The 21391-nt window shown below is 32.9% G+C and overlaps 1 protein-coding gene across 4 annotated transcripts in view; it reads right to left on the bottom strand.

Annotated features, from left to right (window-relative positions):
• The window catches only part of LOC125074597 (protein neuralized), a 40736-nt gene that overhangs the window by 1317 nt on the left and 18028 nt on the right, over positions 1-21391 (bottom strand). For 2 of the 4 annotated variants that reach the window (XM_047685952.1, XM_047685948.1), the window contains exons 2-3: positions 1592-1764; positions 56-1168 (exon numbers count right to left, since the gene is read on the bottom strand). In XM_047685952.1, coding sequence (XP_047541908.1) covers positions 56-1168; positions 1592-1764 — 1286 coding nt within the window. Of the gene's footprint in view, positions 1-55; positions 1169-1591; positions 1765-10948; positions 11055-21141; positions 21275-21391 lie in introns of those variants that run through there. The other 2 variants (XM_047685951.1, XM_047685949.1) reach the window with 2 other exon arrangements.

Raw genomic sequence — 21391 nt, forward strand, 5'->3', positions numbered from 1 at the left:
TAAAGTTGCTCAGTCCATAATAGAATTTTTATTTTTGGTATAAGCCCCAACTCACCTCAATATAGTGCGCACTAGCCAACGTCAATCCCTGCTGGTGGTTCGCTGCATTCTGAGCTCCATTCTGCGGTGGAAGACTGACGACTAGTACTGTTCCACCCGCTCCAGCGTTTATCGGCGCTGCAGAACTTGCCAGTACTCTCAATTGTTGCGGCGGAGTCTGTGCTTGCATCGCTTGAGAGCTCAACATCCTCACTTTTTGCGTAGCTCCATAAATATCTACGAACGCCCAAAGTCTCAGCGTGTGGTCCACGTGCATTACTGTCACAGGATTGGAACCGTTTCTGCTGACACGAACTTCTCCATCTAAGGTCAAGGTGACGGCTAATTCGTCACCTCTCCGGAGACCGTTGGCTGCATCACGTCGAACCACCCAGTATTCTGGACGATCTAACAGCTGTTCCGCATCATCTGGTAAATCGCTGGGTCTGAGGGTTGCAGGGTCGCAGGACGTCAAACCGATCGCTAAGCTTCCAGCGTATGCTGTTTCCGTTGCTAAAATTTGGACAACAATAGTTTGTCCTGGGCGCATCGGTCGTGCTGTGAACACGTATCCTTGGCAGAATTCCGCTTCGATCCTAGCGGCTATACCTCTATCGTTGATGAACTGGACATTCCTGCCTTTTGTCCTATGAAGGCTCAGTGGAACCAGCGGGTTTTGGTATCGAGGAGCTGGTAAAGCTTCTTCAACTGTCATGGAGCGCATACCACTGATTATTCTATCTTCCTCAGAAATTGGACTCTGCGTACATCTTCTTACTTGACTGGGGGCTCGGGGATCAGCCAGTTGGACGGCTGTGCAATTGCCATACACGTCGACTAATGCCCAGAGCGGGCTGCGTGTATCGACGCCCGAGAAAAACATGCCCTTGTCCTCCCCATTGATACCGAAGTGGACATCACCAGCCGAATTGACGTAATAATACAAAATATTGTCCTTCTCGCAGAACCTTTCGCCGAGTGCCTTTGCCCAGTTACCGGGCTTATTTGTTAGGTCTGGGCAGGCGTACTTCGGGAGTGCGTGCGCTAGGGTCGTGGGATCGTGGGTGGTGAATCCGAAACGTAGGACACCGCTCCAGCTGTTTGACATTTCCAGAAAGCGGAGGCACACCTGGAAAGATAATTAGATGGTTAGTTTTTGATTAGATTAAATATTTTATATATTTAAACTAGCTACGCGTTTTCGAAGCGGGTATATGAAAAGAAAAATTATTGTTTCTATGTGACTAGGATAATTTCTTCTTGAATAACTCTGTTTATTGATAGGAACAGCATTGAAATCCGTTGCATAGTTTAAAAGATCTAAGCGCACAGACGGGAAGCGAAATTAGTTAATACTATGTGGAAATTTTGTAATCCCCTCATGTTAATATTTAAATGTCCGATATATTCAGAAATACTTATGGCTCTTACTAGTGTATCTTATTAACGACGAAGAAATAATATTATATTGATCAGTATGTCTCCGGCTGTATATTTTATGACTCACTACAGGATATACATAAAAAAAAAGTTGTCGACGATTCACACTTACTTTTTCATTTACCCTAACGGGTCGAGCGCTGAACACGACGCCCTTGCAAAACGATTCGACACGTCTCGCAGTCGCACCATCGCGTGAAACACGGACGTTTTCGCCGTGGACAGCGTGGAAGCTGAGCGGTGGTAGGTTGTTAGGAGTACCACCGGTGCAGGAGGTGCGGGGCGCTGGAACAAGAGATACATTTCTTAGTTAAATTATAAATTCATAAAGAAAAAAAAAACACATTTCTTCCTGATCCCTTGAACTAATATTGTAGTTATTTTTAAATAAATATATTCTGGTAACACTAATTTAAAAAATACACAAAAATAAATAAGGCATATTTCTCGAAACAAGATTATAATAATAATAAAAAGCGTGGACTTAGTATTTGTTGTTTTCCAGAAAGGATATATATATATATATATATATATATATATATAAATTTAAATGTACTTTATTTATAAAATCTAATTAAAATCGTTGAAAAGAGTAACTACTGAGTTTCTTGCCGGTTCTCGTGTATAGAACTTTACATTTAATTCAACACTGTAACTTGACGAAACAAGAGTGCTTTCATGAAACTACTTGAACATAGAATACTTTGATTTTGATATTTAAAAAGTGAAATTTATTCTTGAAACTTTGACAGATCTACGACTTAGAGAAGACAGTTGGTTTGACCGCTGCTCTAATCTTAAAATCTTACATTAAGTAAAATACACAATCGGCAATGTGAGGCAATTAACACGATTCCATTCCCCAATAAATTAAACGTCAAAACTTTAAAAAAAAAATACAAGTAAGTCAAACTTATAACACACAGAAACACATAATATTATATACCTTAAGACCATAGAGTTAAGGTTTGATAATTTCGTCGTATGATACAAACGATATTAGTCCTTAAGTCAAGTAGTTAAGGGCTACAGGTGTCCCCCTGTTGCATTTACGTCCACCTGCGCGGCAGATGTGTGACAGCTTGCCCCAGCATTTGCTCTTTCAATAGATTCTTATTAAGAACTTCTATGTACGTATTATTTAAACATCTTGCGGGAAAGTATCGTAATTTTGAAATTGGAATATAACTCCGACGACAGATGCGAAATTAATTTGTACGAATTTCAAATTTCGAAACACATTCAAATTAAGTGTTCTATTTACGAATACACATTAGAATATATTTTAAAAGAGACGCCATCTTTGTTTCAGCATTAGACTCTGCGTAAATGAGTTCTAGACATTCCTATTGTGGTTTAAAGTTTAATGCAATATAAAATGACATTTAATAGTGCTTGACAGCGACCAGAGCCTACCTGAACGAAATTATTCAGATTATATTCATCAGAAAAAGTTTAGTTTTACACGCAGTTGGTGCCCCTCGTCTATGTACCACCATTTAAATACCACCCACTACCAGCCAAGCGGAACCGCACGTGTCCTTCGTGCTTAATGGCGTTAAGTACGGAAGTGTAACGCGAGCGCATTCATAGATCACAACGATAGCCGTCATTTTGTTCTTTCATATTCGCGCGCAAAATGACATTTCAATAGACATCGATTTCTCAACAATTTCTACCATTTTGGTAGCAATTACATTTTTATTCAAAACATTATGTGATATAATATTTGAGAATGATATTCTACTTTTAGAAACTTACTGTTCAACGACCATATAAAATAGGCCTAAAACATGATTAAAATTTAATAAGTACATAGCTTGAAACTTAGTATTATTACAGTTAAGCCTTATATCTACGCAATGACTTGTAAAAATTTAGATTTATATTAAATTTAGTATATATCCTACACGATAATCAACGCATTTAACAATATCAAATTTAAAAAAATTATATTGTTTTAAACATAATAATTTTTTATATAAGAAAAATATTATCTTAAAGTACATTTTTTATCATCAAAATCATTACCAATCTCAAAGAGCCATTTCACTTCACATGGGTACTTTTTAAGTGCCAGGTGGTTACGTGGAGGGTGGTTTTAAATTTGAGGGGGATCATATCCGGCGGAAGCAGCGATAGATTGAACGTTCCTTCCGAAATCGGCCCGTTCGGGGGAGGAAATCGGATATCTAATATATCGTGTAAGATAATACACAATGCTCGTTACTTTGTAATAATAAACGCAATACTCTCGCACAGACACACGCACATAAAAACGAATCAAGACTATATCCGTTTCCGTGCCTTTATTCGTGTGCGAAACAGTCGATACCTAACTTTTTAACTAATCGATTCCAATCACAAGAAGACAAAAGCAAAATAAACAACATTTGACATCGGATTAACGCGATCTATGATATTCATTATGGATTTGCGAAAAAAAATGCGTTTTCAACATCAACGAAGCTGTTATAGGAACTTTGGCTGTAAAATTACAGTGGATATAAGTAGTTAAGTGAAAATGTTGTATTATAAATAAATATTACCGATAATATGTTTTTTTTTTTTATATTTCTTGATCCTTATTATAAATATACTACGAAATTATGAAACATTAAATTTCAAATAGAAGTTTCGAGAACAACATTCCTATTAACCCACAAATAAATATACAAAGGGCTCGCGAGAGTAACAAGTAATGCCTCTCCGAAATCCTTAGGGGGATCAACCCCTCGCCATGTGTGCTAAACAATACAAGCGACATCTTCGATTCGTTTACCATCTATTTGGGTCACAGAAATTTATATGGAGCACGTGCCATTAAAAAGAAAACTTAAAATTACTCAAAACATTGAATACCATCTAACTTACGTGATTGGCTCAAAAATACTTTTATCTCTTTCTACTGGTCCACTCAGAAATGGAGAATATTGGCAAGTATAAATATAATTAATACTTTCGAGAACGAGACAGCTATATGTATGATTAAATCACATTTTTACTATAAATAATATCCCAAACAGCGCTTTTATTTACATAAGTATATAATAAACACATTTATAAAAGTTACTTCCCATATGTACGTTCAAACTTATTGAATTAAATCTAACTTTTAAGTTATCGACGTTAAAGGGAAAAATTACCCGAGATATACAATTTTAAATCATTTCTGAATACTGTACAATAACCTTTATATAGCAATGTTGCCAGTTACAAAAAAAACAACAACTACCAAATAGTAAATAACATCTGTCAAAGCGAAACTTGGATGCGCGCGCATTGAAAATGCCACGCTTTGCGTCACGGGCTCTTCCTGATGCCGCGCCACCTAATCTTAGACGCTAATGACGTCAATCTTGATCTAGATTTAGTAATAGACAAGTGTCGCAAGCCATCCAACTATAACAGAAGCGTGTATTGATTGACAAATGTGTATTAACTAATCGTTTACCAGACTGTGTGTCTCATATTTGAAAAAAGAATGAGATTTGTCACTTGACGGGGAAGAACCGTTAATAGGGTACTATAAGAATACTGAATTTAAATTTTAAATTATGATCATTATTAATACAGCTCAATTTTCGTCGAATTGAACTGTTATTATTTGTGTTGCCAGGCCTTAAAACACAAAGTCAACTTGGCATTAAATTTATCGCCTTTGCTTTTTATATAGTTTTTATTTATTACACGATCTTGGGGGAGCTACGTCCCATTGTTTTACGTGTGTACTTAGCATACTACCAAAGGCCTTACGATACGGAAACTAAGTTACTTTAAGTGAGTTAAACCTAATTTATTATACGTAAATGTACTTTAAGTTGAGAAAATATGCCAATCGAGAAATTAATATGGCTTCCCGTCCCCTAGCTCGACTTAAGAACATTGAGCAATGTTATTAAAGGTAGATTAGACTCGACCTACGCTAGAAAACATTACAAAATAGTCTTGAATGTTAAACTAATGTTATTTGAAACGCTTGACAGACTCTTCCTCCTCGCTGCCCACCCTTACCCAGCAGGATGCGCCTGCGACGATGCGTGTCTCCTTACTTTTCATAATATCATTTTATTTATTTTTTTGTATAAAAACAAGTTTTATCATGACATCCGATTTATATTCCAAATACAAATCAACACTTAAGAACATTAATGTCATTTTAATTTAGAAACTAACAGATAACATATAAACGTTTAACTATGTATGCATGTTACTGTAGGAGCTCGAACTACGGAAAATTTAAAGATTTTCCAGTAATATCTAAGGTTACAGTAACATATATACTTGATAATTTTTCTATCACTTTTTAAAACGTTGATCATATAATCGACTGATCCGGCTGAATGCTGTCCTATCATTGGTCGTATTACGTCATCGAATGCGATCAACCAATGACAGTAGATATTATGTATATGTCAAATTAATTAATCCGTTACCGATGAGCGTTTCAGTAACTGTAAGTTCGAACGATGAAATCTTTAAATTGTCTTGTGAGGATTTTTGTTTACGTACCGATATAGACGGACAGACAAAAGATTTGTTTGTTATTAAATCGTTATCCATATACAGATCGTTGTTAACAAAATTGTAATATTTTTGAAAGATGTGTTGCAGTGTTTTATATTTAGACATTATTATTAATAACTTTCGTATATCTTTATAATTATTAAGCTTTTATTAACTTGGTGGTAGGGCTTTGCGCAAGCCCGGCTGGGTAGGTAACACCCACTCATCAGATATTCCACCGCCAAATAACAGTACTCTGTATTGTTGTGTTCCGGCTAGAAGGGTGAGTGAGCCAGTGTAATCACAGGCACAAGGGACATAACATCTTAGTTCCCGAGGTTCGTGGCGCATAGGTGATGTAAGGAATGGTTAATATTTCTTACAGCGCCTTTGTCTATGGGCGGTGGTGACCACTTACCATCAGGTGGCCCATATGCTCGCCCGCCAACCGATGCTATAAAAAAAAAATTGTTAGTATTTGTGAACCACATCTTACTTTTGAATTTTAAACCGATTCCACACATGACACAACCGATTCAACAAATTACTATTGTCATAAGTGTTACTGTGAGATATATGTAGACTTTAAAAACCCGAGTCTGGCTTACTGAAAGCACTCAACGATCGAAACTCTTCAATCGAAGAAAATTAAAACTATATTGATACGATTATGTGGCTCCCTTATTTTTTTTATTTATTTTCCCTACCCTCGAGAGTGTTAACAATACACACTTTATTAGTTCGATCCCCATGAGATTTTGACGACATAACCGCAGCTGTGGGATGCGGGGGTGTCTCTAGGTATTTCGAGTTTTAGCCGACCTTTAAATGGGGGTTACTTTTGTGTCATTTTAAGACTTGATTAGATTACGTACACGTTTAATTTTATGTAATAACACCTTGACTTATGACGTAAAATTAGTTCTCAACGAAATGTTACATGTTACATTACATTTACATGTTACCTTTTTCACTCGTTTCTTCGTTTTTTTTTGTCGATCAATACATGTATATATATTTACTTATTTATCGGATGATTTTATAAATAAATAAATAATCAGTACAAGGAAAGGATATTCGATTCGCTATTACACTCAAGTTTTTGTCTATGATCAACATAGCGCCAACTATGAAGGCCCTAAACCATCGACAATATTAAGCAAATACGACTTAAATAAATCAATTCGATCACACAGACAATACGTAAATTCATTGATTTTTGTATATTAGGCATTCGTGTTTAATACATAATGTCTAATATGTTGATATAATATCTCAACCAAGTTATCCTCGAAACGAACCGGACCGTGAAATAGCTTACGTTTAAGGGCGCCATCTGCCTAATGAAATCTGGGCCCCCAGGGCTGTATAAATATGTCAGTGGTTATAATAATTCTAAAGTAAAGAAATAAACAAAATCTATCATTAAAATATATCAAAGAAAATTACTTTTGAATTTTCATATTCCAAGATTAAATCCTTCTAGATTCTTCCAAGATCTGACGAGGAAGTTATTAAGGTACTCTTTATAACGAGTACATTTTTTTCTACATTATTTAAAATGAGGATATAAATGTTACGTATAAGATGGACGGACGTATTTATCAAATACAACGGGAAATTATGTCCGTTCTAACTTTTCTATTAAAATAAAACAAACTATAAAAGCATTAAAGCACAGATAAGCGCGTTGCAAAATCAATTTGACGTTTTTTTTTTTTAGGGAAGCTAAGGCACAACTTTACACTGCCACGATGCAAGAGGCCAAATAATTTACAAATTTTTATTTAAAATAATTTTAAAAATAATGAATTATATTTTTATTGTAATTTTAGTAAATCAATTATGAAAAGAGTTACATTTCAAAAATAGCACTCTATAACTACAGTCCAATTTTAAGCGCATCGGATAAAATAGTTTAAAAAAAAAAAACGCTGAATTATTTTTAATCTGGCGTAAAACTCTACGGCTCACATCGGTCACGGTTTCTGAACGGGTCTATGACCTTCCAGTGTTGCCTGATCAGTGGAATGGAAACTACCATAGAACTTTTTGTTTGAACACACTTCAAAAGAAATCAATTAATATTTTATCAAAAATACATAATACTCATTTTATTTTTTGTATTTTTATAATAAGTAAAAACAAAAGCGCTGTTTTTTTTAAATTAACACGACTCAGCAAGTCCAAGGACTTTTCACAGACAGTTATTGTCTCAAATAAAAACATTCTTCGTCTTAAAGCTAAATTTATGACTAACAAAGAAAAACGAACCCTTAAAGGGCTTGTACAAAGAGATCTATTTTAAACGCATGAGTCACAGACGCTGAGAATTTTCTAGAACAATAAAGAAAATTGAAAAACATTATTTTAAACGCTCAAATCTTTGGGAGATTACTTTTATACAAATTAGAAATACTTATTTCCTATTTTAACTAATAGAAATGAACATTATTACATTTATATGTTACAATATGAATATTATTTAACAAAGGAATGTATATTTATACTGTATATTATACATATAAAACCTCTTTTATGTAAACTATTTATTTAATTTGTAATCAAATAATTATCTAAATCCTTGAAATTTAAGTATCTTATTAGGAAATTGTAATCATTATCATTGTTATATAATATATAACTCAATCACACACTATAATATCAGTTATTTATTATAAAAAACAAACCAACAATATATTTATTACATAGAAAATTGCACCTTTGCCATCATAATAATAAAAAAAAAACATTTTTTTTTAGAAGCGACGCCGTATAAGACAAAAGTACTTCATATACAACTGAAAGTAGACGGTTAATCGAAGCGTGACGCTCTAAAAAGCCAACACGCGTGATACAATTGCACACGCTAAATGAAAGAGACGCTGAGATGATATATACATATAACAGAGCGAGACAACATAATGACATATGATATATTGAGAAATTGTACTGAAAAGAATAGTGTGCGACGTCATAATATACAAAAAAAATATGGGTAAAGTAATCAAACAGATACTTTATATAACCGATCGCCATGCTGAATTTCAATACGATCCCGAGGTCACGTGGTTTCCGAGAAATGTTTATATTAAAAAACAGAATATTTTTAAGGATAACCATATAATATTTGTCCAAAACTTAAAACAAGATCACGGATAATACTCGAAAAAAAAAAAAAAAATTTAAATCTATCGAATAAGCAAATGTGTTAAAAAATAATAATTCGTTTTATTTCTATGATGCTATTATTAAAAACGAATGCATTTCCAAACTGAGACGTGCATTATTAACTCTGAATCCCCGTGGGCCAACGCCATGTGTGGGACATTTGTTCATTATCTGTGACGCCCCCGCGTTCAAAGATGGCTCCCGCTTTGTTGTATTTTAGGCGGGAAACTCCATCTTTGATTTCCCTCTTTAAAATCACATATAACAGTTAACATTGTCATATCAACATATTTAATTCTTAAACGAAAAAAGAATATTTAAAATAAGAACATTTTGAAATGAGGATGTTTAATAAAAAGGACGTAATTGAATTTTGTAATCAAATAAATAGGTTATATTTTTTTTATTTCTGGTTTAACAAAGTTTGTATGTAGAAATCAGTCCAGCATCCGAGATAACCGCAACCACGGGAAACGGATGCTGGTATCTTGTGATGGTCATAGGATGTGAAACGTAACACGTTCCAACAAGTTTATTCATAACAATTTAATAAACTTTCTTCTCAATAAACAATACATTTAATGTAATAAATAAATTAAATATTTCAATTTTTAAATTATAGTAATGTTGTGGCAGAATATGAAATTCCTTTGCGATGTTTTATTTAAAAATAAAAAATAGTTTTGTTACCAATTAGTTTGTTTTAGGTTTTTATGTAGTTGGTTTTTTTGCATCTACATCCTGTACAAGCAATATTATGAAACTTCGAATTAAAATTACTTAACACAGGAAGGAAGCAGATATAGGTTCGTATGATATATTATTATGATGCTGAGATTGGGGCTAGAATCGCAGTTGTTTCGGTGGGTAAGAATCCCCTATAAAGACGACAAAACAGGGGTCGAATCCAGAAAAGTACCACTGAGTTTTCATTTTCTTAACTTCGTGAAAGAAAACATCGTAAAACCTGCATTTTTGGATAACATTCTGCCACACGTGTATCCACAAACTCGAACCGGAACAGGGATGTTGATGATGTTCTGAATGATATATGACAAGTCATATATTATTGAAGAGCTCCGAAATAAAAATTACCATAGACATATATTTTTCATTTTTAAAACATTTTACGGTCTCAAAGCGGGTCCATATACTTCCCACGAGTAAATAATTACTACGATTAGTCTCTTTTAATACATACCCTAAACAATGTTAATAATTACGCTCATTAAAAAGAATGATGCTGCTATGATTTTGAAAGGCTGAATAATTTCTATTGTTGCGTATTAAATGAATGATAACGAATGAATAGATAGACTATATAAGAACATCGTTTATTTAGACAATACTTACATTCAATTATAAATATAATTTACAAATAAATATGATTAGTTTGAATTCATATCATTCCAAAAATTACAAAATATATCTTAAAAAGAATCTATGTGAACATTTTGTTACAATTGCCAAGTATTCGTAGTACACACATCGTGGGAATCGATCGAGCGAGCGTTCGAAAACTCGAAAAGTTATCACTGCCCATATCTCTGTCAAAATAAACTTCAGATTAAAATATACGGCGATTGAAGTTAAATTTATTTCGGAGAAAGTTATATGCGTTGTCATGGTTCGTGGTAAAGTATTATTCTTTTAGAATTTTAACGTATTAACTGTTCGTTTTTTTTTTTTATTTAATATGTCACTTTATATAAGGCAATGAAAACTTATGGACTGCCTAATTATTTTCACTGTCAGAACCGTAAACAATACTTTACAACTACATAACACTCACCCAGACGTGTATGCACAAAGCCCCCACCGGTAAAATCCATCCTTGACGCAAAGTGAGAGGTGACCAAGTTCAAACTCGCATGGAAGGTACTGACTACTCATTCGCAAGCTATTCTAATACCAAAGAGCAAAGCTCTGTAATACTCTGCCCGGAACAAAGAGTAAGTCACACACAAAAGATTGACTTTATATTAGATAATAGGGCTGGCAACACTGTCACAATAAATGAGTAAGATCTCATATTAAAAAAGACTATATAAAAGCAAAGGTACAAAAATATAATTCCATATTTTTTTAAGACTAACTCAAAACTCTCATAAATCTAACCTTATTATAATAAATTATATATGTTTAATAATTCTATAATCAATTCAAACATTTAAAACACGAAAGTCATTGAGTATTTTCGAACGAAATCTTACTTTATAATGTTAACACAACACATACGCTTTAATGATTCATCAGCCGTGGGAAACGATTTGAAAGGGATCAATTTTATCTGTAACGTTCTTATGCGTTTGATATTAAGGTTGAGAATTGTGTAATCACATTCATGGCGATGGACGAACTTGGAGCTTTTTTAAAGGCGTAATTGTTTAAATATACCATTTAACTTTCGACGCAATATAATTTGTATAAGGTAATGATATAGAAGAATTTTATGTTATTAATAGTTTTAATAGTTTCGGATGATTTATTCATTCGTATACATGTTTTAAAAAGACAGAAACACGCAATTTTAACAAAATTGCAATTACACAAGAGTAATTATAAAAACTAAACAGACATACAGAGTAATACAATAAATTTAGAAGTGTTCCGTACATACTTACATCAACAATGCTCAACCAACTTTGTAAACTAAGTTATTATGCGCCTGTTGTTACACTGGCTTACTCATCTTTAAAACCGGAACACACAAATACTAAGTATTTGTATTGCTTTTCTTTACTTGTCAGTAGAATTTATGATCAGTGGGTCGTATCTACCCAGACGGGCTTGCACAAAGGCTTTACTATGTGAACCGTCTAATTTATATTAAACGACATTAAAACAGGTGTTTAAACTCTATAATATAACCACACAGATAAACGCACTGTTACTAATCATTAACCTCCATTAAATTACCTATCTACCTATAAAACTATACTATACTAACTATAAAAAAGTAGTATAATGCCTCCAAGATCACGATTAAACAGTACCAGGATAACATAAACACGAAACAAGTAAAGAAAAAAAAAATAGTCAACGAAGAGGCATAACGGTTAAGCATCCGTTTCCCACGGCGTAATTGTCACTTGTACACCGTACTCTCTTTACATGGCCGGCCATTTTGTTTATTTTTAAACAATACTTTTATTTATTGTTTTAAATTCAGTGAAATATTTAATTGACTACTATTACAAATATTCATAGTCTTAGTAGCATAGAATTATAAATATCAAATCGTATAATTCATAGTAAATGTAGTTCTTATTGCTATTGTAATAAAAGCCAAACAAATACTTACTAGTTACTACTGGTTAGGACGGGTTATCCTTTATTTTTAATTATTAATGCCGTGGGAAACAGTCTCACTTTCATTATACGATGTTGTTTTTATTTTGTATATACAGTTACAAAAACAATTTAACAAAACGTTTAGCCCGTTCTTACCAAACAAGGTTAGATCACTTAACATAAAACCTATTTCAGACATATCCTGACACATTTATAATCTGTGGCACATTGTATATGGTAAAAATGAATGTATAAATAGTCGCATTAAATCAAAGAGAAATATTTTGTGTACGTAAAGAATATCTAACAATTCCATCACACATAGATGATATCACGACGTGTTTTGTTTCACAATCGCCTTTCCCAGAGGCATCCTTACACATTAAAACGATTAAACTAAATCGAACTTTACTCAAAGAACTTAAAGTCTATATTACGCTCGTCCTATATTTTTGTTTACATTAAGCATAACCACTTTCATTAGTATATCATTGTTTTCCTATGTTAATTGTATTAAGAAATTATTTATAGATTTAAAAATGTATACACGTAAAAAATATAAGTAACATTTTTACTAAAAAGTCACTTGCAACCTTTTATAAGAAGCCTGTCAATTGTTAATTACAATGAATTACACGCTTTAAGTGCATTAGTATTGTGTCGAAAATAGTGTACCGCATTTTGACAGTAACTGTTTACGTAATTAGAACGCTGGAACTATAGCCATCTCCCCTGCTCTCACCTGTGGTCACATCTCGCGTCACGCTCTAACGCTCTCACGGATCGTGGGAACCTCACCTTTCAGTGCGATGTATCGATTTATTCTGTCATAGTAAGCCGATTTTAATTCGGGACTTCACTTAAATCAGTGCATTTAAATTAGTGTTTAATTAACAGGATCTTCCCAAAATTACTTTTTTTATTTTTTTTATTTTGAAGATATTTTTTTTAGTAAAACTTCTTATTAAATAAATAGCTAATAAAATCATTTAATTAAAAGTTCCTTGAAAAAAAAAAAACAAAATCACGGTCATACAACCCTAAGTACCAGGAGATTATGAACCGGAGAGACATTCATAGAACGCTTCCTTCTACATTTTCCCGCACTAAACCACTTTCCGTCCAATACGTGAAATACCTTTATTACGTTCACACGCTTTCATTAAAACCTTTACGGAGTGAAACTTAACTAGTAAAATTATATTTAGCAATAAATTCAAGTAATTGTTTTTCGTTATACCTGCGCGACTAGAGTAAACAAAACTTGTTACATGAGAACGTTCCTAGGCCAAATTCTAATTTCGAATTTGAGTTGCAAATGTTTTTTTTTAATTTGTTCACTCAGGTACCAGGCGCTCATAACATAGCAACAGGTGAAATGGACATTCAAGCAATGTGCCGGAAGCAGAACATCTTGCAATTGTAATACAAAAGAATTAGCGATTCAAAACTTGTATACAAATGACAATTTATGTAAATTATATGAAAATACAATTTACAACTTTATTCCTTTAGGCTTAAGGATTAAAACAAATGCATATTCACTTTTGCAATACCATACTGACGTCTCCATTCCCACGCGCCGTTTCGGGGAAGTTCGAATTTTGAAAAATTTTTCAAAGGGTTACCATAAACATCTGGTTACCAGATCATTTTAAGAAAAAAAAAAAAGTTTCTATTATTCCTTTAAATTGTCTTTTATTGTGGGAAAATGTATAACTTGTTTTTAAATACAAAGAACCGATGTTTGCCATATAATAAATTTGTTTCAATATTTGAAGTATTTTGTTATTTAAAAAAAAAAAGTGGTAACGAGTTAAACTTGTTCACGATGAGAAAACATGTTTTAGTAAATATGTAGTAAATAAGGTCACAGATAATAATACAATCTAATACATTAATATATTTGTTTTAACACGTTTTTTTATATACATATTTTAATCTGCAATAATAGATAGATAATAACAGAAATAGATTATGTAAAATAAATGTGTTAATAAAATATACATTATAATATCATGAATATTAAATAAAAGCGATTACAAAGCGTATGCCTACGCGATTATATTCTCATTCTTTATTTATAAATATAAAAAAAAAATACTATCAACTTATTCTTAAACGTTAAAAAAGTTGTCACTGTAATATTCAGCCAACAAAGTCCATTCGATATTTAAAAAAGGAAACGATGAGAAAAAAAATCGGTAACATTCTTATTTCCTTCCAAATTTAAAATAAATCTTTAATTTGCCTAAGTGAATTTCCCGTGATAGCGATCTAAGGCAAACACTCCTTTATTAGCCACGTAACGTCATACACTAAGTAAAATGGCAACATTACGTAACAGCCCATCCCGTAACGACCATTCTCGTAAACTCATCCCACGACCCCGTGACCTCTCGCCGAACGCAAAACCTGCTAGGGCCTTCTGATTTCCTGGTACATTGCCTTACGTGTAAAAGAACTAGATAATTTTTACAACGAAATTTTACCACAACAAGGATAGACTACATACCTACATACGTTGCTTGTGTCTCTTCATACCTGAATGAAATCAGAGAGTCATCGAGGACCATACGAATTACATTAAATCTAGAACCTTCTTCACAAAGTCGGATAAAAAAAAATAAACAACTAAGTCTCGACAAATTTCGTGACAGACCGTGAAAATTCGGTCAGTTAATTTATTATAACGGTTACCCTTTTCCCGCTCGAAGTATGAGATTCCGATTAGTTAAAGTTTTAATAAAAATAGCACACAGTAATGACGGTTGTTAAGAAAAATAATTAGTTTAAAAGATGAAACTTTTATTACGCTTGTAATATTCCGTTATAATACGTTCGAAAATATCGTGGCCAATAAACTGTCGGTAACTACGGCCTATCAAAATTTAAGCCCTGTACACACTGAGCTTCGGCGCTTTGTTTTTAAAGCTTATCCATAAATCTTTACTACAACCCATAAAACAGTTTCTACATAATTATCATATAATAGTATCGCGTACTCTTTCTATAATACTTATTTAGAAAGGGCAGAGAGATGCGTAGTGAGAATGGTATTATATGCCAGTGAGCGTTAGGCCTATCTTCAAGCAATTACAAAGACAAGACAGCAACAACCGTAGATCACGCACGATTCGAATTTCGAAGACCGATCCAGCGCTAATGATCGTGAGAAACGGTCGAAGAATTCTCGGCGTTCCAAAAATTTCGAAATTCGAACGTCCCTTTAAATGTTACCAGTTTTCAACGAATTTTTGAAGTACTCATTATAAAATAAATGTTCTATATTTGAATTATGTATTGATTCCATACATTCCACGTTAAAATTCAAAATAAGAATAAAAGATGGCCGCTACAAAATTACGATTCAGCTGTTATCTAACTTCGCAAAATGTCAAAGATTTTTTCAATAAATTTCAAGGCGATAAACTTAATTCATGTCGAATGTATCCATCTGCTGCGTCCATCTCTTTCATATATATAGAAATAGATCGAGACACTGTACGTATCGGGCAGCTGTCTGTAATAATAGTAACCTTTACAAGGGATGGAAGATAGGAAAGTATCCGTGGAAGAAAAGGACGAATAATTTAAGAAAAGTTTAGTACGCCAGCTGATATCGATAATTTTTTTTCTAATAAATTACACCACGAACGAAACACGTTCCAAACTTACATCGATACATTTTTTATATATAAGCACTAGCGAACCACCCGGCTTCGTACGGTGCAATTTAAAATAAAGAAAATTTTATGATATAAGAACAGTTTTTACCCTTTAGAACTGGATTATTAATTCCGGAGATTACCCCCCTACAACCTACACACGTTACATCTTTACAATATTACTACAGATATATCGATTTAACACCTAATATATATCCTAATTCAAATAAAAGAACAAGGAAAAATGTTATATAATAATAGATCCTTAAGGGAGTTTTTTTGTTACACCTTAACTAAAAAACCGATCATCATAATTGCATAAACATTCAGGGATACAGAAAAGGACGTCGGATACCCAACACTTGCTAACCCCCTCACTTGCGTGCGAAACCGTGAGCGGTAACTAGTTTATAACAAAATGATCATCCGAGTTCTACGTAACGGTGTAGGAATTTAGCTCGAGGGTATTAGCAGAGGGCTAACAATGTACGATTCGTACGACCGATGGCTTGTCGTACAGCGCTGTACGATGTACCTGGATATAATATACTACGATCATTCCCACAACCGGATTAAATGACGATCCAAATAATACTTGTTATGAGGATGTTTTGTAAAGTTTAACATTATCGAAATGTATATACGTCATCTTTGAATTAATTACGCGTCTGTTTTTGTGCTATAAATAATTTTAGAATCCTGAGTGTTTCGACCTATATGTTCGCATATCAATAATTTTTTATATGAATTATTCATTTGACATCTAATGATTTATGCGATCCTAGTATTCAAGGCGAAGAGTACCTGTCTATTTCATGTATGTGTATATATATATATAGACTAGCGTCTGAGACGCAGGCTCGGCCTAGTCCAGGCGCTTCTACTCAAGGGATAAATTGTACGTACAGATTGTAATATTGTTCCCAAGGTGTGATACATTCATGTACATTATTTGGTTGTAATTTCTAATAAACAAAAATAATATATATGTTACTGTAAAAGCTCGAACTACGGTAAATATTAAGATTTTCCAGTAAAACCTAAGATTTAAGGATTATGAATGGTAAATGTCCATAAAACTTTAGAATTCGAACTTTTACCATCATTCACTTGGTAGGTTAGGTTGGAATGGTAAAAGTCCGAAAAAGTCGTCTCATTATAACAAATATTTACATTTACCAACTCATTTCGGTATAAGACCATGACTTCCATCAGCGAGAAAACCCCAAGTATTTTAAGGTATCTTCAATGGGTTTGCTTCAAAGCAGATGATTGAGAGAAAGTAAAGTATTTTCGGGCATGTTAAATGAGGATACGAATTACAAAGATTCCCTAACCAAGAAATACCAGGAACGCAGAAGTAGATGACTGGTTTAAAATTGTGCGCCCGCTTTAAAGGCTTTTCAAACTCCGACGGACAAACTTCACTATATGTGTGACCGCCTGATCAAGTTGTTACGTAACATAGTATATGACGCCGTATGCAATTTATATTAAAGATGAAAGCAAAACCGAAATCATTGTACAGACATATTAGACGCAGAATTTTAGGTATGAATACAGATGGATGCTTAGAAACAATTTGAACAATAGTTACATTGATGTATAGACACGTGCTAGAGGAGGGGGCATTTGAAGGTTTAACAAGTTCCATTTTGAACTCGCTCCCCGTTTTAAGTAGTTTCGTTAAAATTAATGCTCGTTATCAGTGTACAGGAGCTTATCACAGATATTCTGTTTCATTCGTTTATATGGTAAAGTTTACTTGCATCTCGCTCACTCTCATTTTCAAATGCCAGCTGTTTTGCAACGGGACACCAGGGGCGTGCGCTTGCGCAGATGGACAGGGTCGTCAAACGAGACGAACAGAAGTTTATTTCTTTTTATTTTTAATAATTTTCAACACGTCTTATCAATTTTATATTTTAAATATATTTTTAAATATAACATCAGCAGAAGTAGTTTTATAAAAAATAGTCATATGCGAAGAAATAAAGTAACTAACGTAATTATTTTTATTAACAATATATAATAGTACATGTCGGTACATAATATATATTATATACAACATTCGTTCACCTATTTACTATAAATATATTACAAGTCAAATTATATTATTAAATTCATATCGACAACCCTAACACAGTCAGCTGCTCACACACCGTTCGATTTTCAAAAGCCGAGCACAGCTGTCTTTAGCTTTTAAATTTTTTCAAGACGACCTTCTCGAGGCTAAAGCCCGCATAAGGCCGAATGCGGGTTCAAAAAAAAAAACTTTATGGATACAATATTAAGTAAAAAAAAGTGCATGAACATGATATTCGTATATATATACCAAACATACGTTATCAAATATCCATATAATAATTATAACCTAAAATCAAAAGCCGAATAAAAATCTCCTTCGATTAGGTATGTAAAAAAAAAACGTGTGCCATACGAACATAAATTGTCTAAGCTTGAACCGTAACAAATGTAGAAGACATTACGATTTCCCCTTAACATTCACTAACAAAGCGTACTAATGACTCTTTCACGACTTAATGTCGAACAGAAACAGTTCAAAAAGAAGAAAATATCACGACACGACAAGCATCACCTACACATGAGTATTAGAAATAATAATATGAATAGAAAAACAAAATTTAAATTAAGAACGTCAAAAATTATACAGATTAAATACACGTATACATTCCATCAACAAAATTAAAGAGTGCTTCTATATAATTTAAAAAAGGAACTCCCAAACTATTTTCAAAATTACTCGTTAAGCAATTTAAAAAAGGAATCTAGACATATTATCATTTAAATTCTCATTCCACAACTAGAGCTGTCAAATGTGCGAGAACACCAATTAAATTACAGTACGAAAACATTAGCCAATCAGCGTCCGTTCATTTACGAAATTACCACAGATTCTATTGCACCAAACCACGCTAATTTTGTTACAACTAAACACTTAATGAATACGTGAGAAAAATATATCAAGTAATAATAATAACACAAACATAAATAGCCATTTTAAAGGTCCCAGCAATGGGCAAAGGCTGCGTCGTATAAGGTTAAGAGATAATTCCACCACGCTGATCAATACGGATTGATACTATATTAGAAAAAGGAAATCTGGCTATTATGCTTTCATAACCAAACCACTGAATCGAATTTGATGAATCAAATCCTAAAACACTAAGCGTAAACTAGTTTAATTACTGCATACATTAAATGAATTATCAACAATCGAATCATGTACCCGCGATCTTCGTTAAGATTTCATTCCAGCCACTGAGTCATCTAAGCTATTAAACCGACTTCAGACTAAAGCGAACATACGTCTAAGCCCTTAATACCCGAAACTCAGTAATTAAACAATTCCAAAGTACATCTGGTGTAGGCGACTTCCGGTTGTATTTCCTCGCCATCTGGCTGATTTTTATTATTTCGCATTTCTCCTTTTTTTTCCATGCCAACGTCACGTTTTCTTTATATTTAAAACACACAAAGACTTTTATACCTACACATAAAACCTTTTTAGAATTTCTATTATTAATTTAACAATTAGTCAAATGACGCACTAAGGCATCCATTAAATAATATAATAATTAACAAAAATCGTCAATTAACAAATTATTATTACGATTTAAGTCCAAGAAAACATTTGTATTAGGCCTCTTTTCTTAATACATAATTAAAAAGTAAAATATATAAACGAGCAAGGTGTGGAGCAGCTGTTTGAAAAAAAATTAAAAAACAAAGGCAGGTGGCACGCGTCGTGATGTCAAAACTTCATTGCTATACAAGTCTTGTATAAATGCGAAATACCAATACTGTATTATAATATTCCCTCTTCGGTAAGGAGTTTTAATCTTTTTTTACAAATACCTTCGCCTAAACGAAAAAAAAAAACACATTTTCGACGGCCAACTCCACAGTTTATATTTTGAACGTTTCGCCTGTACATAACGCCTTACGTTTAGGTACTATTTTTTATTTATTATATCAATAAAACACTTTAAATCGCTTACGATTGCTGTATTTACTAAGTTTATGAATGCATTCGTCCATATTAAATATTTAAGCTAATAATATCTACTTTAATTTTCGCAAATCCATAATAGATGTAAAAGAATATTTAAGTTAGGATCTCGACCAATGACGTCGCGTGAATTCGACTTTAAATGTTGTTTATTTGGCTTTTGTCTTGTGGTTGGAACAGACTATACATACTCTTAAAGACAACATATTCACTATCAACGTACTATATGTATGTACTGCATCACATATATACATATATTATAATACTGAAGAAAAATCTACGTTAAAAATTTGATACAATAAAATGCGTTACGAGCTTTGTATCGAGGAAGGCGATACGCTTTGTAACTTCACGCGATAGCAATAAAGAACAGTTATGAAATAAAAATAATTCCGTCTCTGTCTATCGCGATCGTTTTGTCATATGAAAGACAAAAACAAGCATTGTTTAAATAATCATCCCTTTAACAAAATTCATAGGGTACCGCTGAAACGCGATAGGTTACTATTTAGTTAAAGACGAAATGCCGTAACTCGTATCATGATTTAGTGAGTTAGTTTGTCACGCGTTTGCGTCTTAACCTATACAATGTTACCAGGGCTTCAGAAAGCACATGGGGGTACAGTATACCAACCTAACAGTTACGCCGGATCTTCAGATAAGGGTATTAACTTTTCTAAGCCCGTGTTAGTTCTTAATTCGACAATCAAGAATTACTTTTAACGTATATTGAATAAAATAATATTATATACTATTGATTTCGTTACTAAAATTATAAACAACTATTTCAACCCGGCTTTTCATACTCACATGTATACCTTCCTACTAGTGAGATCATTGAAATTGTTCATTAGTTTCCGATATATCTACATACAAACTAACATATTTGACCGCTATACATTATTATTAGAGATTAAATGAGATAACTCAAAGGCATGGATGCAAATCTGAAGTGTAATTACAATACACTTTAAAAAAAAATGAACTCACCGCTAGTTTTTCTTTTCAAAACATACAATTCCATATCATTTAAACTATAACATCACTATTTTAATAATTAACAAACGTTTTACGACACTAATTTAATTTATTTAAATTAACTAACCTTACAATTGAACAGTTCACGACGGAAAAAATATAAACACGAAAACGGGTATCTTCAAAATTATAAATCACGTCAAACTATTAAATTTTTAATACTTGCAACATTTAAGTTGAAAATTTAAATATTAAATTGCAC

The sequence above is a fragment of the Vanessa atalanta genome, chromosome 28 (assembly GCF_905147765.1).
Source record: "Vanessa atalanta chromosome 28, ilVanAtal1.2, whole genome shotgun sequence".
NCBI classification, from domain to species: Eukaryota; Metazoa; Arthropoda; class Insecta; order Lepidoptera; family Nymphalidae; genus Vanessa; species Vanessa atalanta.